This window comes from Carcharhinus amblyrhynchos, chromosome 11 (assembly GCF_965287045.1).
Source record: "Carcharhinus amblyrhynchos chromosome 11, sCarAmb.v2.hapA, whole genome shotgun sequence".
NCBI classification, from domain to species: Eukaryota; Metazoa; Chordata; class Chondrichthyes; order Carcharhiniformes; family Carcharhinidae; genus Carcharhinus; species Carcharhinus amblyrhynchos.
This window is the reverse complement of record NC_137334.1, coordinates 64,598,435-64,617,929: the sequence shown is the minus strand read 5'-3', so window position 1 is coordinate 64,617,929 and position 19,495 is coordinate 64,598,435. Positions and strand designations below refer to the sequence as shown.

Genomic DNA, 19,495 nt, shown 5'->3' with positions numbered 1-19,495 from the left:
AAAAAATGAGTATCATAATCATAACCATGAAACTACAGGATTGTTGTTAAAAACCCATCTTGTTCAGTGATGTCCTTTAATGCAAGAAATTTACTGTCTTCATCTGGTTTGGTCTATATGTGACTCCAAGCCAACAGCAATATGGATGAGTCTTAGGACAAGATTTTTGCTCCAGGTTGGGTGGCACGAATTGAGAAATTTCCAGCCTTGCCACATTTACCTCAGTGGAAAAAGTGCACTGAGTGTCGGGATTTTCATTCTGCGGGCATGGCTGCTGGATGGAATCTGGTCCAGTGCCCCCAGATACAAACTGGAAGTGACCACAGGAGCTACCGGTGCTGTGGACAGCTGTTTAAAAGACCCATCTCAGTTTGCTGAAACCTCATCCCAGTTGTTTGCTTAAACATTAGGCCCTCCATCCCTCATCACTCAGATACTCCCTCACACCTACTTCCTATATCCACGCATGTCAACTCATACCAAACTAGACCCCCTGTTCGAGTATAGGGCTAACGGGAGGACTTTGAATAGTGTGGATGAGCAGAGGGATCTAGGTGTATGTGTACATAGATCCCTGAAAGTTGGGAATCAAGTAGATAAGGTTGTTAAGAAGGCATACGGTGTCTTGGCGTTTATTGGTAGGGGGATTGAATTTAGGAGTCGCAGCGTTATGTTGCAACTGTACACAACTCTGGTGCGGCCGCACTTGGAGTACTGTGTGCAGTTCTGGTCCCCACATTACAGGAAGGATGTGGAGGCTTTGGAGAGGGTGCAGAGGAGGTTTACCAGGATGTTGCCTGGTATGGAGGGGAGGTCCTATGAGGAGAGGCTGAGGGATTTGGGGTTGTTTTCGCTGGAAAGAAGGCGGCTAAGAGGGGATCTTATTGAAACATATAAGATGATTAGAGGTTTAGATAGGGTGGATAGTGATAGCCTTTTTCCTCTGATGGAGAAATCTAGCACGAGGGGGCATGGCTTTAAATTAAGGGGGGGTAGTTATAGGACGGATGTCAGGGGTAGGTTCTTTACCCAGAGGGTGGTGAGGGATTGGAATGCCCTGCCTGCTGCAGTTGTAAATGCGCCTAGTTTGGGGGCGTTTAAGAGATCCGTGGATAGGTTTATGGATGAAAAGGGATTGGTTTAGGTTAGTGGCTCATCGTTTTGTAACTGGTCGGCGCAACATCATGGGCCGAAGGGCCTGTTCTGCGCTGTTATGTTCTATGTTCTCAATTGCCTCACTTACCGCCCATGCTGATCTATGCTCTCCACTTACTCCCAATGTCTCCTCATGTACTCTATGCCAATCCTAGTCCCCATCCACCCCCCCAGGGCCTTTGGGAGTCACTATGCTAACTCATCATCCTTATCCATCCCAATGGACCTTTGTAGTACCTAGGTCAACTCAGTGCCAAGTTATTCCCCCTACATCCAACATGTTGCACTTGCACCTCCCATCTCAATTCAGAGGTTGAGCATTCTGTGATGAATGACACACCTCCAGATTCTCTGAAGTTTTTCCACCACAAGTCAGGAATGTGATGGAATACTCTCCACTGGCTTTGATACTTGTAGCTGTACCAATACTCGAGGCTCATTCGCCCCCTGCACCACTGCCAGTATGAGACGCATTGTAGCAACTTACCAAGGCTTCTTCAACAACATCTCACAAATATTTGCTATCTAGAAGGTCAAGGATGGTTGGTGCACAGCGGTAAATCAGAAGCATGTTTCCCTGCACATTACGTACCATCATAATTTGGAAAGATTTTGCCATTCCTTCATTGTTGTTGGCTCCTGGATATGAAGCTTGAAGAGTGTTATGGGTGCACCTTTGAACTGCAGTGGTTCAAGAATCATAGAATCCTACAATGCAGAAGGAGGCCATTCGGTCCATCGAGTCTGCACCATCCACACCCTGCCCCGTAACCCCATTTATCTTAGCTAGTCTCCCTGATACTAAGGGGCAATTTAGCATGGCCAATCCACCTTACCCACACGTCCTTGCGTGTGGGAGGAAACCAGAGTATCCGGAGGAAACCCACACAGACATGGAAAGAATGTTCAAACTCCACACAGACAGTGAACCAAGCCGGGAATTGAACCCAAGTCCCTGGACCTGTGAGGCTGCAATGCTAACCACTGTGCCACCGTGATGCCCCCAAGCCAGCTTATTACCATCTTCTTGATGCCGTTTTGATATGGGCAATAAAGTTGGGCCACGTCAGCCATGCCCACATCCCTACAATGAATGAAAAAGTATTCCAACTGGTTTGGATTATTGTTGTATTAAACCAAACCCCACGGAATATTAATTAATCAGAACGAATATACCACAAAAGACGTAACTAATAATGAGTAAACTGTAATATTTGAGTCTGGTATAATTTATAGAGTAGGTTAGGTATAATTTCCCTTTGCAATCCATGTTGCTACTCAAGCTGATGATCAGGCTTACATATATTCAATTGTATTTTCTATATTTAAGACAATTTTATGGAGTGGTGGGTAGAGGCTAACAATGTCCAATAAATATTCAGTGCAACATTTAAATATGTTACTGGCAAGCTTTCAGGATGCCATTATGATTTGGCTGGAATCCTGAAGGTTTAAATTTAATGAGATTTCCCTTGTAGATTATTCACTATCTTGTCCTAAACTTTCTTCAGTACAGGCCACAGACCAACACGTACTCCACTAAAAAAACATTTCTATAACCACACTGATGCTACTTAGGATGCCACTTAGATGTATTTTTTCATGCACATACTGCTGAGATGTCAAAACCCTTTGGAACTGTCAACCAGTGGAGTGAAATGGGATCATAATTAAGAACGTGTCTGTGCAACTCATGCTATTAACCAGTGGCATGGCATGAACAAAAACTAATTTTGTACATGACGTAGTGGAACAAAATCTTCCAAGTACAATGTCATATTACTGCCTCATACAGTTCCATTAAAACTCTTGCTTTGTATCCATGCTTGATATTAGCATTTTATTATGGCTATTAGAAATAATCTGAATACATCGTTCATCTAATGTACGCAATAGTTGAGTATAAAGATAATGCAAGGATAAATGTGGAATTAGAAGTTGCATTCTAGTTTATGCTCAAATTTGAATGTTATAAAACGAGACAAAATGTTATTGCCAAGAGTTGATGGTAGGGCACCAATCCATCAGGAGTTTGAACATCTATCCATGACCAAATTGTTCATGACTGGACATGTGCTTTCCACCACTAAAATTACCAGCTCCAACAGCTCCAAATCACTTTACTCATCAAGTGGTAAACTATCATAAAGGTCTCCAAACTCACCAAGTAGAGTTTCAGATTTCTGACATCACCTCTGAATGCTCAAGTTCTAATATTAGGTTATATTTCCTTGTTCTGTACTTCCCCACCCAACAAAATAGGGTGGTATTCTTTCAACCTGCCTATGATGAGTTAGGTGTCAGGTGGGTGTGGTATATCAGGTGCGAGCCAAAAAGTTGGAAACCCGCCAGTGTAAAATTATGTCACAATTCTCCAATGGCAGGTCATTCATCCTGCTGGCAGGTGGTGCAAATGTCATTTGCATTCATTTGCATCTCATGAATGCTCATTTAAAAAATGCTGACTGGCATCCCATCAGCCCATCCAATATTGCGTCACACTAGTGGGAAGTTATGTTGGCATCAAACCCAATTGCTTAAGTGTGGCATAAACAAGATGGTCTTCAGCTGGCAAGCAACTCCAGGGTGAGTGCAATAAAGCCTATTTGCCGTAATGCTGCATTTCTTTTGATGGGCTGTACATCACTCTGCCAAGGCAGACTGGTTCCTGCTATCCACTCTATGCTGACCTGGTCTTCATAGACAGCACTGTGTACTGGACCCATGGAGCCACCTGTGTCACCACCTCAGTTCAGTACTACACCTAGTGTTAGGGAGTATAGGGGTCTCCTTCCCCATGAGTGCTGCACAACTGTTTCTTTATGAGTAGCACTGTGCTGTGGGACTCATGCAGCCATCACAACAAACGTTTGAAGTTTGGCTGGGGGCGATGGGGTGAAGTGCAAGGTGGGGAGGGATGGCGGAAAGCGTGGGCTGATGAAGGGGCAATGTGGAAAGAGAGCTGTGCAAGAAGGTGGGAGGTGGGTAGGGTGAAGCTCACAATGGCAGGAAAGGGGCACGAAAGTGGATGAATAAAATGAACAATGCAAGGCAGAGGGGAGGGAAACTGGGTTCCAACAAGGCTGCATGAAAAGCTCGCAGTGAAGTGGGTCAAATGGATACCACATTGTTTACTGGACACGGATGTTGGTGTGGTCTTGATGAGCTGCACTTCATGCAGGGCAATGCCTAAGTTTAAAAAGATATTTGTAACAGCATATTAATGTAACCTAGGGATTTCTCCAGAAATAAAGCACTGTACTGTCATAAATAATTCATCAGCCGAAAGGTAAAACTTAATCTAATATAACAGAGTAGAAATTAATTTCCTCTGAATCACATTTCTAACAAACAGCAAGATTTTTATTTTTAGCAATTTTGTGGGGATAGAAAGATGAATTTCAGATAAATTGAACAAATTGCATCATTTGTGCAAGTCAAAGATCTTAAAAAAAAATTTGCAACAAAGCTGAGTATATTTTGGCCAGAATTTTCCAGCTGCTCATACCAGCAGGATCTTCTGGTCTTACCAATGACACACTACTGCTATGGGATTCCTGGCACTTGGAGTGCAACCAATGAGATATCCCAAGTGCGATTCTCCCGAATCAGGACTAAATGCCTACACTGGCTGGAAAAGCAGAGTATTTCCCATTAGCATTGGCAATGTGAGATTCGCCCACTAGGGAAGCATGGTGGCACAATGATTAGCACTGCTGCCTCACAGCACCAGGGACCCGGGTTTGATTCCTGGCTTGGGTCACTGCCTGTGTGAAGTTTGCACATTCTTCCTGTGTCTGCGTGGGTTTCCTCCCACAGTCCAAAGATGTGTGGGTTAGGTAGATTGGCCATGCTAAATTGTTGCTTAGTGTCAGGGGGACTAGCATAAATGCATAATGTTGCAAGGATAGGGCCTCTGTGGGATTGTGGTCAGTGCAGATTCAATGGACTAAATGGCCTCTTTCTGAACTGTAGGATTCTATGACCTGATGGATGCAAATTTATGCATCCCTCAAACCACACTGGTCAGTCCTGTTGTTCATAGATTGGGGCAGCTTTTATAAAGGGCATCTTCTTTATTTTTAAAGATTCCCGCAGTGGCAAAAGAGGGAGCTGAGCCAATTGAGTGAAAGGGTAGGGCGGCTTCAGAGTTGGAGGAGTGTGTTACAGTTATTCTGATGGACCCTTTTATTATAAATATTTAGTTACTGTTGGCAATAATGTCCTTGTTACTTTGAGGCACATTGAATCACCCTCAGTTTATTACACTAAGTTGCATTAAAATCTTTATAAGTACGTTATTTAATTTGGACATTTCCCTGCATAATGTGCAGCAGATTAGAAACCACATGAACAAGATCTTACAAAATGCAAAAATAAGTGTCTACTGTAACAAAATAATGCTGCTTTTGAAGTCTGATGATACGTGGAAGTTTAAGAGGAATAATCTCTGATAAAATGTGAGGAAAACTAAAACTTTATTTTGTCTTAAAAATATTATACATGGAAGCAGTGACAGTAACCAAAAGATGCAACAACAAGGTGCAGTGATCAACACAATTGCCAAAGAGTTAATAAAAGCAACATCTTCAAGGAACTGAATCAGAACATTGTTTATAATGCTCTTTATACCAAGAGATGGTTTATCTTTATCATTCAGTTTATTTATGGTAGGACAAAAGGGGCTAAGAAGCTAAGTGGACTCCAAATACAAATAATGCTGCAATATTAAGCTTAAAGTTTATTTATTAGTTACAAATAGGCTTACATTAACACGGCAATGAAGTTACTGTGAAAATCCCCTAATTGACACACCCCAGTGCGTGTTGGGTACACTGAGGGAAAATTTAGCATGGCCAATGCACCCAACCAGCATGTCTTTCGGAGTGAGAGAAGAAACCAGAGCACCTGGAGGAAACCCATGCAGACACACATAGAAGGTGCAGACTCCGCACAGGCAGTGACCTAAGCCAGGAACTGAACCCAGTTCCCTGGTGCTCTGATCAGCAGTGCTTAATCACTGTTCCAGAGTTTCCAATACAAAAGACACACCTTCCAAAAGTGACTTTTGGCATTAAATGTAAACAGGACAAATTAATTCATGAAAGCACAAAGGAAAATGACTATTTCTGAAAGAGTAATTAAATAGTACCTATGGGATGTCCTGCCCAACATGAACCTGGTTGCTGTGCAAGAAAATTGGAGTCATTATTGGATGAATATTCTCCAGTGGATTGTCCAAAATGTGACATATCATTAGCAAGCGTTAACAAAGTTTGGTACCATACCAATTGTGTGGAATGCAAATCTTACATGTTGCTTTTGATAAGCGGCAAATATTCACTTTATTTATGTTCTTCAACCTAAACATAAATGCAGTGATTGCAATAAGAGAGATTGTTTAAATTATTCTTCAAACAAATGGAGTTTCTGTGCAATCTGGGAAGGTGTAAATTATACTTCCTTTTTTATTGATTGTTTAATATTTGATTTGGTTTGCTGAACCAGGACGTAGCATTGCATCACAGACTTCCCACCAGTACTAAATCTGCACTACCCTCCTGCAGGAGTGTTGGAGATGCATCAGCTGCATTTGCTCTTTCCTGGCTCTCATCATGCAATGCCTCTGTGATCTAAAACATTCAAATTTCCTCCCTCAGCGTCTGTGGTCTACCTCCCAAAATGCATGCTGATATAAAATAGCAATTGTCGATTGCGAGGTAGGGATAACCAGATAAAAATCCAGTTAAGGAGCAGCATCTGCACACACTATAATGGCTTGAAAGAAAACTGTTCAATGCTTATCTTTTTGCCACTTGATGCCGTACAGTCTTGCAGATAGACTTAGCATTTGTCTTGGTTCAATACACTGAATTTTTCAAATACTGGAGTTTCCTGTCCCAGCACTGAAAATGTCAGTGAGGAATGCATCCTCGCCAATGATGGCCTCTCAGAGCTTTGATTAGAGGCACGATTCCAAATGCCAGAATCTGGGGGATTACTGATTGGTTTCAGTTCGTATTTGTCCCTGATTCAGGAGGGACACCTGACTTTGAGAATTGCTGGCCACCCTGATTAGCTGATAGCTCTGTAAGCTCAGCAGCACCATCATGAGTAGTGGCCATTGCTAAGACTACAGGGAATTTCTCAATTCTGACTGCCTGGAGCCCAGGACCAAGTAAGTGTGGTGGGGTCTCACGCCAGGGACAGGATAGGAGGCCCCAATTGTAGGAGTGTTGGCAGTGTCAGAGGGGAGGTGGGGTAGGTGAGGGAGATGGGGATCATGTTGGAAATACTGGGGCAGGGTGGTGTGGAGCAGATCTCTGGAGTGGTAAGAACTTGGGGAACCCTGAATGGGAAAGGAGACCAGTGGTGGAGGATTCCCCCTTCCTAGCCGAGACCTGACCAGGCTAACCTGCTGACCTCTCCTCTTCCCCACCTCTCCTGTAAAGTTTCTGACAAGTTTGGATTAGCCATGTCCTGTTGTTACATTATCATATACCACCAGACTTGATTGAATATAATAAGTTTGCAAAACCCATTTCTGATCCATTGATTATAGGACTGCTTAACTTGCTAGATAGCCTGTTGTTCCTCATGCTAAAGCAAAAGGATAGTAGTCCAACAGTTTTGTTAAGCCTGTTTGTCATTATGCATGTTCTTGACAGACCTTTCTACAGGCTACATTGAGTCAGGGCAATTGGCTCCTCTGTTGATAGCAATCAAAGTGTGAGGCATACGCTTGGCAGTAGATTTGCACTTTGTGGTGACACATGCAACTTTCTTGCTGTTTATGGCCCAGAGCCTCATGAAAGCCTAGTATTCAGCTGCTCTACGTACCCTTAGTCTGTGCCATACGACAGGATGAAGAATGCCTTAGAGGGGTCAAGCCTGTGTTTTCATGAAACCTATAGAGTTTTCATGGGAAAGATAAGTTTTTGTAGTGCACAAAAACTGTGCAGTGGCCATTTATGCCAATGCTATTGTGAAGATATATTCTTGTGGCAGGTTGATTACGAAGACATGGTCATGCAAGTTACCTCCTCATACGTTTTCCTCACCATCTGATGCAGATGCAGTCTGACAGTCTTGTCTTTGAGGATTTTACCAACTTGATTAGTGATAATGCCTCTGCATCATTCTTAGTGGTAAACATTGAATCTCAATGCCTGGAGCAGGGAGCCTTTTTATCCCTTGAAAGCTTCTTCCAAATGATATTCAACTTTGAGGAACATACATGTGGAAGCTGAGTGGGTGGTGATCTGCCAGGTTTCGTTGATCTTGCTCAACCAGAAACTGAGACTGGGACCTGTGTTCAATATTGAGGGCTCCAAGATCAACACCCCCAACCTAGCTGTATAATATTGTGCCTCCACCTCTCATGGGTCTAACCTGCCAGGAGAATGAACATTATTATGAATATTAGTTTATTATCAATGGCAGAGTTTTGAAGATGATATAAGAATAGCAATGTATAGTTAAAGCTGGGACATGAGTTCTATAGGTCTGTATTCAATGGAGTTTAGAAGGAGGAGGGGGGTGATTTCATTGAAACTTACTGAATTTTGAAAATCTGGATAGAGTGGACATGGAGAAGACGTTTCTATTAGTAGGAGAGGCTAGGATCCAAGGGCACAGCCTCAGAATAAAGGAATGACCCTTTAGAACTAAGATGAGGAGAAATTTCTTCAGCCATAGAATCATAGAACCCTACAGTGTAGAAAGAGGCCCTTCAGCCCATCGAGTCGGCACTGAACACAATATCCCCCATATCCCTACATATTATACCCACTAATCCCTCTAACCTATGCATCCCTGGACACTAAGGGGCAATTTCTTAGCATGACCAATCAACCTAACCCGCACATCTTTGGACTATGGGAGGAAACCGGAGTACCCGGAGGAAACCCACACAGACACAAGGAGAACGTGCAAACTCCACACAGACAGTGACCCGAGCCAGGAATCGAACCCAGGACCCTGGAGCTGTGAAGCAGCAGTGCTAACCACTGTGCTACTGTGCTGCCCATAAGGTGGTAAATCTGTGGAATTCATTGCCACAGAAAGCTGTGGCAGCCAGGTCATTGAGTGTATTTAAAACAGAGATATATAGGTTCCTGATTGGTAATGGAAAAGGCAGGAGAATGGGATTGAGAAATAATGATCAAATGGTAGACCAGACTCAATGGGGCGAATGGCCTAATTATGTTTCTGTATCTTACGGTCTTATTAGGTGACAATAACAGCATCAAAAATAATATGATTTTAGTAAAGTTGTAGTTCATAATAGCTGCTACTTGTCATTGCTATTGCAATATCATTAAAGCAAAGATCTCAAAACTGTGACCTTTGTCACAAAAGCTGACATTTATGTCGCATTATAATCCTTCGGGTTCCCAGAAGAATTACTTCAGGAAAATAAATACACTAGCTTCTTGTATTTAGTACACTGACAGAACACGATATGGGACAAATATAAACTCAAATCTCAAACCAATCATCAGTCTCCGGATACTGACATTTGGAAGTCATCTATGGTTGCATTGACCTGTACCATAAACCTAATCCTCTCTACTCTATCAACTTCTGACCATATCCAACGTGATGTAGCCATACTTCCAGCAACAGTTAAAGTACGAAAACTGATTTGACACACTATGACATTTTTTTTGTGAAGTCCTGCACCACACATTTATAATATTATTTGCTATCTAATGACCACATTTAAGGTTAAAAAAAAACTGTTCTGGTCCACTGGGAATGCTAGTTTCTGAATGGAGCTCAGTAATAAGTCACTTACTGTAGCACATTACCTGCCCTAATTATAGAAATCAGCCCAAAAACTGATTGGCTCACTGACAAGTTTTTGTTCGAACTGATACACTACCATTTTTGGTCTTCACCAGTGATTATTACAGACTATTTATCCACTGTTAAGTGGCTGTAGCGCAGAGAAAGTATATGAACTCAATATCATCATCACAACTACTCGCAAATATTTTGACGTAGGCAATTTCTTATCATGAACATGTATATCTTTGATCTAAACTAAAATGCAACTTCAAAATTCACTTTTGAACAGTCAATGCAAGATAAAATATATTGTTCATGCCCATGGATCAAATATTAGACCAATTTTCATCGTACTAATTTGTTCCCTCACGTTTTCAATTGGATATTTGAAAGTGGCTCCTCCAGCTATTTTTGTGAATATTGCTGCAGAAAGTATCCATGATGGAAGGAGCTGTCTTTATTTCTTTTACCCATAACTATGAATGGAGCATCCACTTAATTGCCCAATTAGATTATATTCCTGATAAGATGACTTGATTCTTTCCAGTTCACCCATCATTCTCTGCCGCATCTGCAATGGAAACCTTAAGAAATGCAATTTCAAATTGCATTGAAGCACTGATGAATGGTACACATTTATACCTAACAATTGTTAGGCTCTGTATCATATACCAATAGGTGTGTCAGAGGTTAATACGTCTGTTTCATCACTGTGGCTTTGTCATTAAAGGAAATGTCACATAAAAATGGAAGAAACAAAAAAAATTTGAAACCCTAAATGTCTAGTTCTGTTTAAGTTGATTATTATTCCCCTTTGGGGAGATGGTTGAATATATCATCAATGACTAACTGACAGTGCCATTTAGAGAATAATTAACACTAGTAGGCTTACACAGTGAAAATTCCCTCATCGCCACACTCTGGCACCTGCTCGGGTACATTGAGGGAGAAGTTAGCATAGCCAGTGCGCCTAACCTGCACGTCTTTCGGACAGCGTGAGGACACTGGAGCACCTGGAGGAAAGCGACACAGACATGGGGAGAATGTGCAGACTACGCACAGACAATGACCTAAGCCAGGAATCGAACTCAGTCTCTGGTTTTGTGAGGCACCAGTGCTAATCACTGTGCCAATATGCTGCTACTCAAAGTTTCAGTGTCTAATTGTATATACAATCTGCATAAAGCATCATACTAAACTGCAATGAGAAGATAAAGCAATTTTATCTACCCATATTAGTTGTTTTCAGCGAAGCTTCAACTGCCCATAACTAATCTTGACCCAGCTTTACCTGTTTGTTGATAGATACTTTTATTGTTGCATATTTAATAACATTAATCTGTCAACTGAGAGAAAACTTCACTTTTCAGTCAAAAGATTAATTTGCAGCCCTCAGGACTGTGATTACACAGTGAGATGCATACAAAGGTCCCCATGCACTCTTGAGTGCTGGATTTTTCTGCAGTTAATAAATGTGCAGAAAATATCCCAAAGAAACCATCCTTCAACTGCATGAAGATGAAAGAAACGTTTAACATGGCACCTTCATTACATGAGTTAATCAGGGGGAAATAAATCTGCCAACGGGGTGCAATACAAATAGATACAAGAAAGGAGAAGGGGATCAAAATGCTATGATAAAATAAAAGTTAATAACAGATGCATTAACATCACCACTGATCACTAAAAGATTAACCAGAAAATTTAAAGGAATTAAATACCCTACTTGCAGGAAGAGGTTATTAAAACTCTTCAGGCAGCAAATATCACTGAAGTGAAAAACTCAATTTTCCAACTCACTGTTTCTTAACTAATTACTAACAGCACGTTAAGCCATCCAGCAATCTGTTAGTTGAAAACATCTTTAATTAATGCTTTGGGATGTATTAAAATATGTCCCATATTGAATTTATACTATATGTTAAGTGCAAGGGAAAAAAAGCATTTAATCTTATTTTTAAAATCATGCACGCACCATTATGCCTTGTGTACACAGTGTACTGCAAAATAACTAGCATGGATATAGTTCCAGAATTATGTCACCCTCCTCTCTTATAGATGGGCTACAATTCTAATTGGCACGGTGGCACAGTGGTTAGCATTGCTGCCTCACAATGCCAGGGACTCGGGGTTCGATTCCTGGCTTGAATCATTGTCTGTGTGGAGTACGCACATTCTCCCCACGTAAGCATGGGTTTCCTCCGGGTCCTCAGGTTTCCTCCCACAATCCAAAGATGTGCAGGTTAGGTGGATTGGCCATGCTAAATTGCCCCCTAGTGCCAGAGGACTAGCTAGGGTAAATATGTGGGTTTATGGGGATAGGGCCTGGGTGGGATTGTTGTTGGTGTAAACTTGATGGCCAAATGGCCTCCTCCTGCACTGTAGAGATTTTATGAATCAGATCCCGCACCTTTTTTTTGGGCAGATTATCGTGGTGAGGCACTTTACTGCTGTCCTGATTTACACTGTTCCAAACTGCACGGTGGTATTGTTAAAGAAAATCACAATTTAAAAGCGGCCTGGAAGTGGGACTTGATTATCTAATTTCAAATTACAGTTATGATGAGGGCAAGTTGATTTATCTGCCGAAAATGACACTCCAGTGGATACCATATACCGTTTCATGACTCTCTAATCTTCGGTCTGTTGGTTTCAGAGCAACATGACAATATTGGGAACAGGAATAGACCATTCAGCCTCTAAACACTGACCCACTCTTCAAATAGGGCAGGGTAGATAACCACCTCAATTCCATTTCCCCTTGTATCCATTGATTCCCCTACCTAATAAAAATCTATCAAACTTAGTCCTGAAATTGTCTCGACATCCACACTCTTTGGTGGAGAGAATTCCAAGTTTCAGGTTCCTTCTGAGTGAAACACGATGCTTGGTTTTGCACTCCAAAGGCCTAGCTCTGACTTTAAGATCACATTCTTGAGTTCCTCGTTCCCCAACCAGAAGAATTATTTTCTCAGTATGAACCCTGTCAAAGTGGTTTAATCATCTTGAACACTTTGATCTGATCACACTTCAGTCTTCTATAATGAAGAACCCCCAGGGACATCATGCCCCTGCCTTGACCTCACCGCCCCCCGCCAGCCCCAAATGATGTCTTACCCTCCCCCTCAATGACCAACATAGAAACCTTGGACTCTGTTCAATCTTAGACTGGCAATATTGCTGCAACACCCAATATATGACCAGTGAGCTGTATACTTCATTTATTAATTGTGCTACTTAGGTATATACAGCTGAGAAACCTAATCTGAATGAGCTGGAAACCATTCAGGCTGATGCTTTTCAGTTCATAATACAACACATTGGACCGGCTGGAAACATCAGGCTCTCCAGATTGCTAAATTGTTTAGCCGAAGGATATTAGTCTTGGGAAATAATTAATCATGGGAAGCTGTTGAAGTAGATAGTATAATTGGATTCAAATGGTATTTTTAGGCCTCTGAGATGTTTAGCAGGTCTGATGCTCCCCTGGATGACTGGCACCTTGCACCTCACTTCAATAATCTCAGCTTGCTGCTGGCTCAGGCTGCCGTGCAATGACCTGCGCATCCCCCTTCAGCCCTGGCCTGCGGGCCGAGTCACTCTGCTGCTCCCTGGACGACCAGCATCTCACACCTCACCATGGCGATGACTGGCTCACCTTGCTGCTGGCTCAGGCTGCCTGACTATCAATATGGGGAAATCTACAACTTATTTTGCAAAAACAAAGGAGAAGATCTTTACCTTGACTGTCACCTCTGTACTTTTGAGTCACCTCAACAACTTCAGATTAGTGTTTTCTCAACCAGAGTCTGATGTCGCTCTACGTTGCCTGCTGAAGGGTCAACAAATGTAAATACATCCGTCAGCAAATGCAAAGTTATCAATCAGGCCCTGATATGTGCCCAAGAACTGCCCACAGACACTGGCCAGCACGGGGCCTGCCTATTGGTTGGGATGCTAGAATCCTAGAATCTCTACTGTACAGAAGGAAGCCATTCAGCCCATTGAATCTGCACCAACAATGATCCCACCCAGGTTCTATCCCCATCACCCTACATATTTACCCTGCTAATCCCTCCACCCTACACACCCGGGGACACTAAGGGGCAACTTAGCATAGCCAATCAACCTAGCCTGCCCATCTTTGGAATGTAAGAGAAAACTGGAACACCCAGAGGAAACCCATGCAGACACAGGGAGAATGTGCAAACTCCACACAGACAGTGATCCCAGCCAGGAATTGAACCCGGGTCCGTAGAGTTGTGAGGCAGCAGTGTGAACCACTATACCACTCCCTATCTCTAAGCATAGTGCAAGTCTTCCTTTAGCAAAAAGTTTAAAAGTCAGAATAGGAGTGAAAGCTTAAGTGATAAGTCAGGCACAGGGTGGTTAGGGTTTACATATTTTGCCAAACAGTTTTAAGAAACTGTCACCAAATTTGTTTACAATCTCCAAAGCATAAAGGAGGATGTTCTGTGAGAATTAAATGGAACATTGTATATTTGAAGGACGACATAAAAATTGCAGTCTTCTGCAGGAGTGTTATCTCTGTGGGCCACACTCTTTTAAACACACCAGGGTAACATCCTAATGATTGAAGGTCAAATCTATGAACTAATTACACATCTCACTTCGGTATTTCTAGCTTCCTTGTAATTACTGTCTATGTGATGGAAGAATTTGTTTTCAAGAATATCATGCCACTTTAATAACTTAGGTCCTTTGGAATAATTTGACGAAACTTGCAGGTAAAATGTGATACATACCTACTATTTAAAAATTAGATACAGCTCTTGGACTAAAGAGATCAAAGGATATGGGGGAAACGGGGGGGATCAGGATATTGAATTTGATGATCAGCCATCATCAAAATTAATGGCGGAGCAGGCTTGAAGGACTGAATGGTGTACTCCTGCTTCTAATTTCTATGTTTCATTTCAGTTTTCACTTTCATTTCACATAAAATATTGTAGATAGTGTAGAATTTATTCCAGGTGAAAATTACGAAGCTTCAAAAGATAAATCTCAAAACTGCACCTTTTGTTTTCTTGGTCAGTCCTCTGTTATATATAGAAATTTAACCTGCTGTTCATGAAATTTATTTTACTTCAGATGATACTTCAAAAACTGCAGATGCTCGACTATCTCTGGATGACCTGTTCAGAATAGAGTTCACTATACATGACCCAGAAGTAAAATGGATCAAAGGTATGTGTTAAAGCCATAACTCGTAAATTTGAACTGCTAAAAATCCATGCAATGAACTGCAGATAGCTAACCCTGTTTATGAAATAAATATCCATCAACCTGCATGACATTTGTTTAAGACTAGATTGTGGAAATGGAAACATGAGATTTGGTTCCTAACAGAACAAAGCTCTACACCAGTATCCAATTTGTACATGCAGCAATCTGAAAGAAGAATGTTAAAGTATTTTATATGCAGGTTATATTGTTGTACAATTATTTAAAATAAGAATATCTGAATATTTTTATATTGCTGGGGATCAGGGAACTAATCTATAATCGAGATTGATATTTGTGCAGCCATTGGCAATTATTACCTTTATTTTAGCATTTCTGCTCTTGCCTCTAAATCAAAAGGTTCAAATCCTACTTCAGAGATTTCAGCACCTCATCTAGCTGACTCTTTAAGCTTGGTATTGTGAGAATGCAGTGTGGTGTCATCGTTCAGGTAAATTGCTGAATGAGAGGATCGGTCACGTTGTTAGGAGTTTTCTATAGGCCCCCAAATAGTAATAGAGATGTGAAGGAGGAAATGGCAAAGCAGGTTATGGATAGGTGTGGAGGTCACAGGGTAGTTATCATGGGTGACTTTAACTTTCCAAATATTGATTGGAACCTTTATAGGTCAAATAGTTCGGATGGGACACTTTTTGTACAGCATGTGCAGGAGAGTTTCCTGACACAATATGTGGATAAGCCGACAAGAGGTGGGGCCACACTGGACTTGGTACTGGGTAATGAACCGAGCCAAGTGTTAGATTTGTTTGTGGGGGAGCACTTTGGAGATAGTGACCACAATTCGGTGTCCTTCATTATTGCAATGGAGAGGGATAGGGTCACAGGACAGGGCAAGGTTTATAACTGGGGCAGGGGTAATTATGATGCGATTAGACAAGAATTAGGGAGAATAAGATGGGATCTGAAACTGTCAGGTATGGGCACAAATGAAAAGTGGAGCTTGTTCAAGGAACAAGTCTTCCATGTCCTTGATAGGTATGTCCCTGGCAGGCAGGGAGGAAATGGCCAAGTGAGGGAACTATGGTTCACAAAGGAGGTTGAACGTCTTGTCAAGAGGAAAAAGTATGTAAGGATGAAAAAAGCAAGGTTCAGTTGGGTCGCTTGAGTGTTATAAGATAGCTAGGAATGAGTTAAAGAAAGGGCTTAGGAGATTTAGGAGGGGGCATGGGAAGTCCTTGGTGGGTCGGATAAAAGAAAACCCCAGGGCTTTTTGCTCTTATGTGAGAAATAAAAGAATGACCAGGGTGAGGTTAGGGCTGGTCAAGGATAGCAGTGGGAACTTATGCATGGAGTCAGAAGAGCTAGGTGAGGTGTTGAATGAATACTTTTCTTCAGTGCTCACTAAGGAGAGGGGCCATGTTTTTAAGGATGAGTGCGTGATACAGGCTGATAGGATGGAGGAGGTATATGTTCTGAGGGAAGATGTATTAGCAATTTTGAAAAACCTGAGGATGGATAAGTTCCCTGGGCCAGATGGAATACATCCTAGAATACTTTGGGAGACAAGGGATGAGATTGTGGAGCCTTTAGCTTTGATTTTTGGGTCCTCACTGTCCATGGGGATAGTGCCAGAGGACTGGAAAGTGGCAAATATTGTTCCTCTTTTCAAGGAAATGGGAATGACCCTGGTAATTATAGGCCAGTTAGTCCTACTTCGGTGGTTGGTAAGTTACTGGAAAGGGTCCTGAGAGATAGGATTTATGACCATTTGGAAAGATTCAGTTTAATCTGGGATAGTCAGCACGGTTTTGTGAGGGGTAAGTCCTGCCTCACAAATTTGATTGAATTCTTTGAGGAGGAAACTAAGTGTGTGGACGAAGGTAGAGCTGCTGATGTTGTATATGTGGATTTTAGTAAGTGTTTGATAAGGTTCCCCATGGTAGGCTCATGAAGAAGATAAGGATGTGTGGGATAGAAGGAAATTTAGCCATTTGGATAAGTAACTGGCTGTATCATAGAAGGTGGTAGTGGATGGAAAATTTTCAGACTGGAGGCCAGTTACCAGCAGTGTACCACAGGGATCAGTGCTGGGTCCTCCGCTATTTGTGATTTTTATCAATGACTTGTAAGAGGGAGCTGAAGAGTGGGTTAGTAAATTTGCTGATGGCACCAAGATTGGTGGAGTAGTGGATGAGGTGGAGGGCCCTTGTAGGCTGCAAAGAGATATTGATACGCTGCAGAGCTGGGCCGAAAACTGGCAGATGGAGTTTAACCCTGATAAGTGTGACGTGATTCATTTGGTAGGACAAACTTGAATGCAGATTACAGAGTCAACAGCAGGGTTCTAAGGAATGTGGAGGAACAGAGAGATCTTGGGGTTCATATCCACAGATTTCTGAAGGTTGCCACTCAAGTGGATTGAGCGTGAAGAAGGCTTGTAGTGCGTTAATGTTTATTAACAGGGGATTTGAGTTTAAGAGCCGTGGGGTTATGCTGCAACTGTACCGGACGTTGGTGAGACCACATTTGGAATATTGTGTTCAGTTCTGGTCATCTCATTATAAGAAGGGTGTGGAAGCATTGGAGAGAGCGCAGGATGCTGCCAGGTTTGGAGGGTAAGTCTTATGAGGAAAGGTTGAGGGACCTGGGGCTTTTCTCTTTGAAGCAGAGGAGGACGAGAGGTGACTTAATAGAGGTTTATAAGATGATGAGAAGGATAGATAGAGTGGACGTGCAGAAATTATTTCCTCGGGTGGATGTAGCTGTTACTAGGGGGCATAACTATAAGGTATAGGAGATATAGGAGAGATGTTGGAGGTAGATTCTTCACTCAGAGAGTGGTTGGGGTGTGGAATAGACTGCCTGCTGTGATAGTGGAATCAGACACTTTAGGAACTTTCAAGTGGTTATTGGATCCGCACATGGAGCACACCAGAATGATAGGGAGTGGGATAGCTTGACCTTGGGATTGGATGTAGCTCGGCACAACATTGAGAGCCGAAGGGCCTGTACTATGCTGTAATGTTCTATGAGAGCCCGTTTACCTCTCAAGTGGGCATATAGGAGACTATGGTACTATTCATGGGAGTGCAGATTTCCCATGATGACTGAGCTTTACGTCTTAATAAATATCACTAAAATAGTTATCTGGTCATATGCTATTTGCAGAATCTTGTTGTATGTGTGAAAATTGGATCCCATGTTTCTCAACATCAACATGTGACATTTCAAAAGTACCTCATTGGTTGTGAGCATTAGAATTTCTTGAGATTGCCAACATTCCCACATGATGTAAGTTCCTTCTGTTTTTTTATTTGATTATGGGCAGCATGGTAACACAATAGTTAGAATTGCTGCCTCACAACTCCAGGGTTCCATCCTTGGGTGACTGTCTGTGTGGAATTTACATGTTCTCCTTGTGTCTGCATGGGTTTCCTCCGGGTGCTCTAGTCTCCTTCCACAGTCCAAAGATGTGCAAGTTAGGAGGGTCGGACATGCTAAATTGCCCTTTAGTGTCCCAAAATGTGTGTCTTAGATGGATTAGCCATGGCAAATGTGTGGGGTTACAGGGCTGGGGTAGGGAAAGAACTTGTGTAAGATACTCTGTCAGAAAGTCAATGGACCAAATGGCCTCTTCTGCACTATAGGAATTCTATGATCCTGAAAACCCAAGACTGGCACATAGGAATCCCCATTATATATCCACACATTGGAATGTGTAACTGCATCTGCTGTTCAAATTTTCACTAGAAAGAAAGAGATTGACAGACTTGATCTAAAGGCTGTGGTATTATTAGAAGGGCAGTTCTCAATGCTCGCAGGTTTTCGCATCAGGTACATGTATTGTGATTGTCATTTTCCAGTATGCAATGATGGCTCCCCATGCAGCGAGCAATCCCTTTTGATCAAGTGCACTTGACTGCTTTATTTTTATAAGCTTCTCCAAATTTTAAACCTGAAGATAAATGACAATTTAATGCAAACCATCTGTAATAGTGTATTGATTGCTTCCCATCCAAAACATTTCAGCTTAATGGTTGAAAACTCAGCCTCCACAGTAAGCTCATTGAATATTGCAAGCCCATTTTAGACTCATCATCACGCATCAAAGGATAAGGAGATTTCTGTGAATTTGACAACATTGTGACTAGAGCTACTTCCTCTTTGTCTTATTGCTACAGTAACCTTATCAGCTTTAGATCCAGATAATATCAATTTGCTCATGAGCTGTTCTACTGCCAAACAATTTTTACTTTCTAATTGCTATGTTATGCCAAGATCCATGAATAGATTAAGCTTTTTATTAAAGTTTAAATCAAGACATTGATCTTTGTTTATAGAA

At 41.9% G+C, this 19,495-nt stretch overlaps 1 protein-coding gene across 1 annotated transcript in view; it reads left to right on the top strand.

The window, feature by feature from the left end:
* dpp10 (dipeptidyl peptidase like 10) overlaps positions 1-19,495 on the top strand; it is a 763,552-nt gene that overhangs the window by 143,620 nt on the left and 600,437 nt on the right. Inside the window, exon 3 of the mRNA XM_080199302.1 lies at positions 15,061-15,156. Coding sequence (XP_080055428.1) covers positions 15,061-15,156 — 96 coding nt within the window. The remainder of the gene's footprint in view (positions 1-15,060; positions 15,157-19,495) is intronic.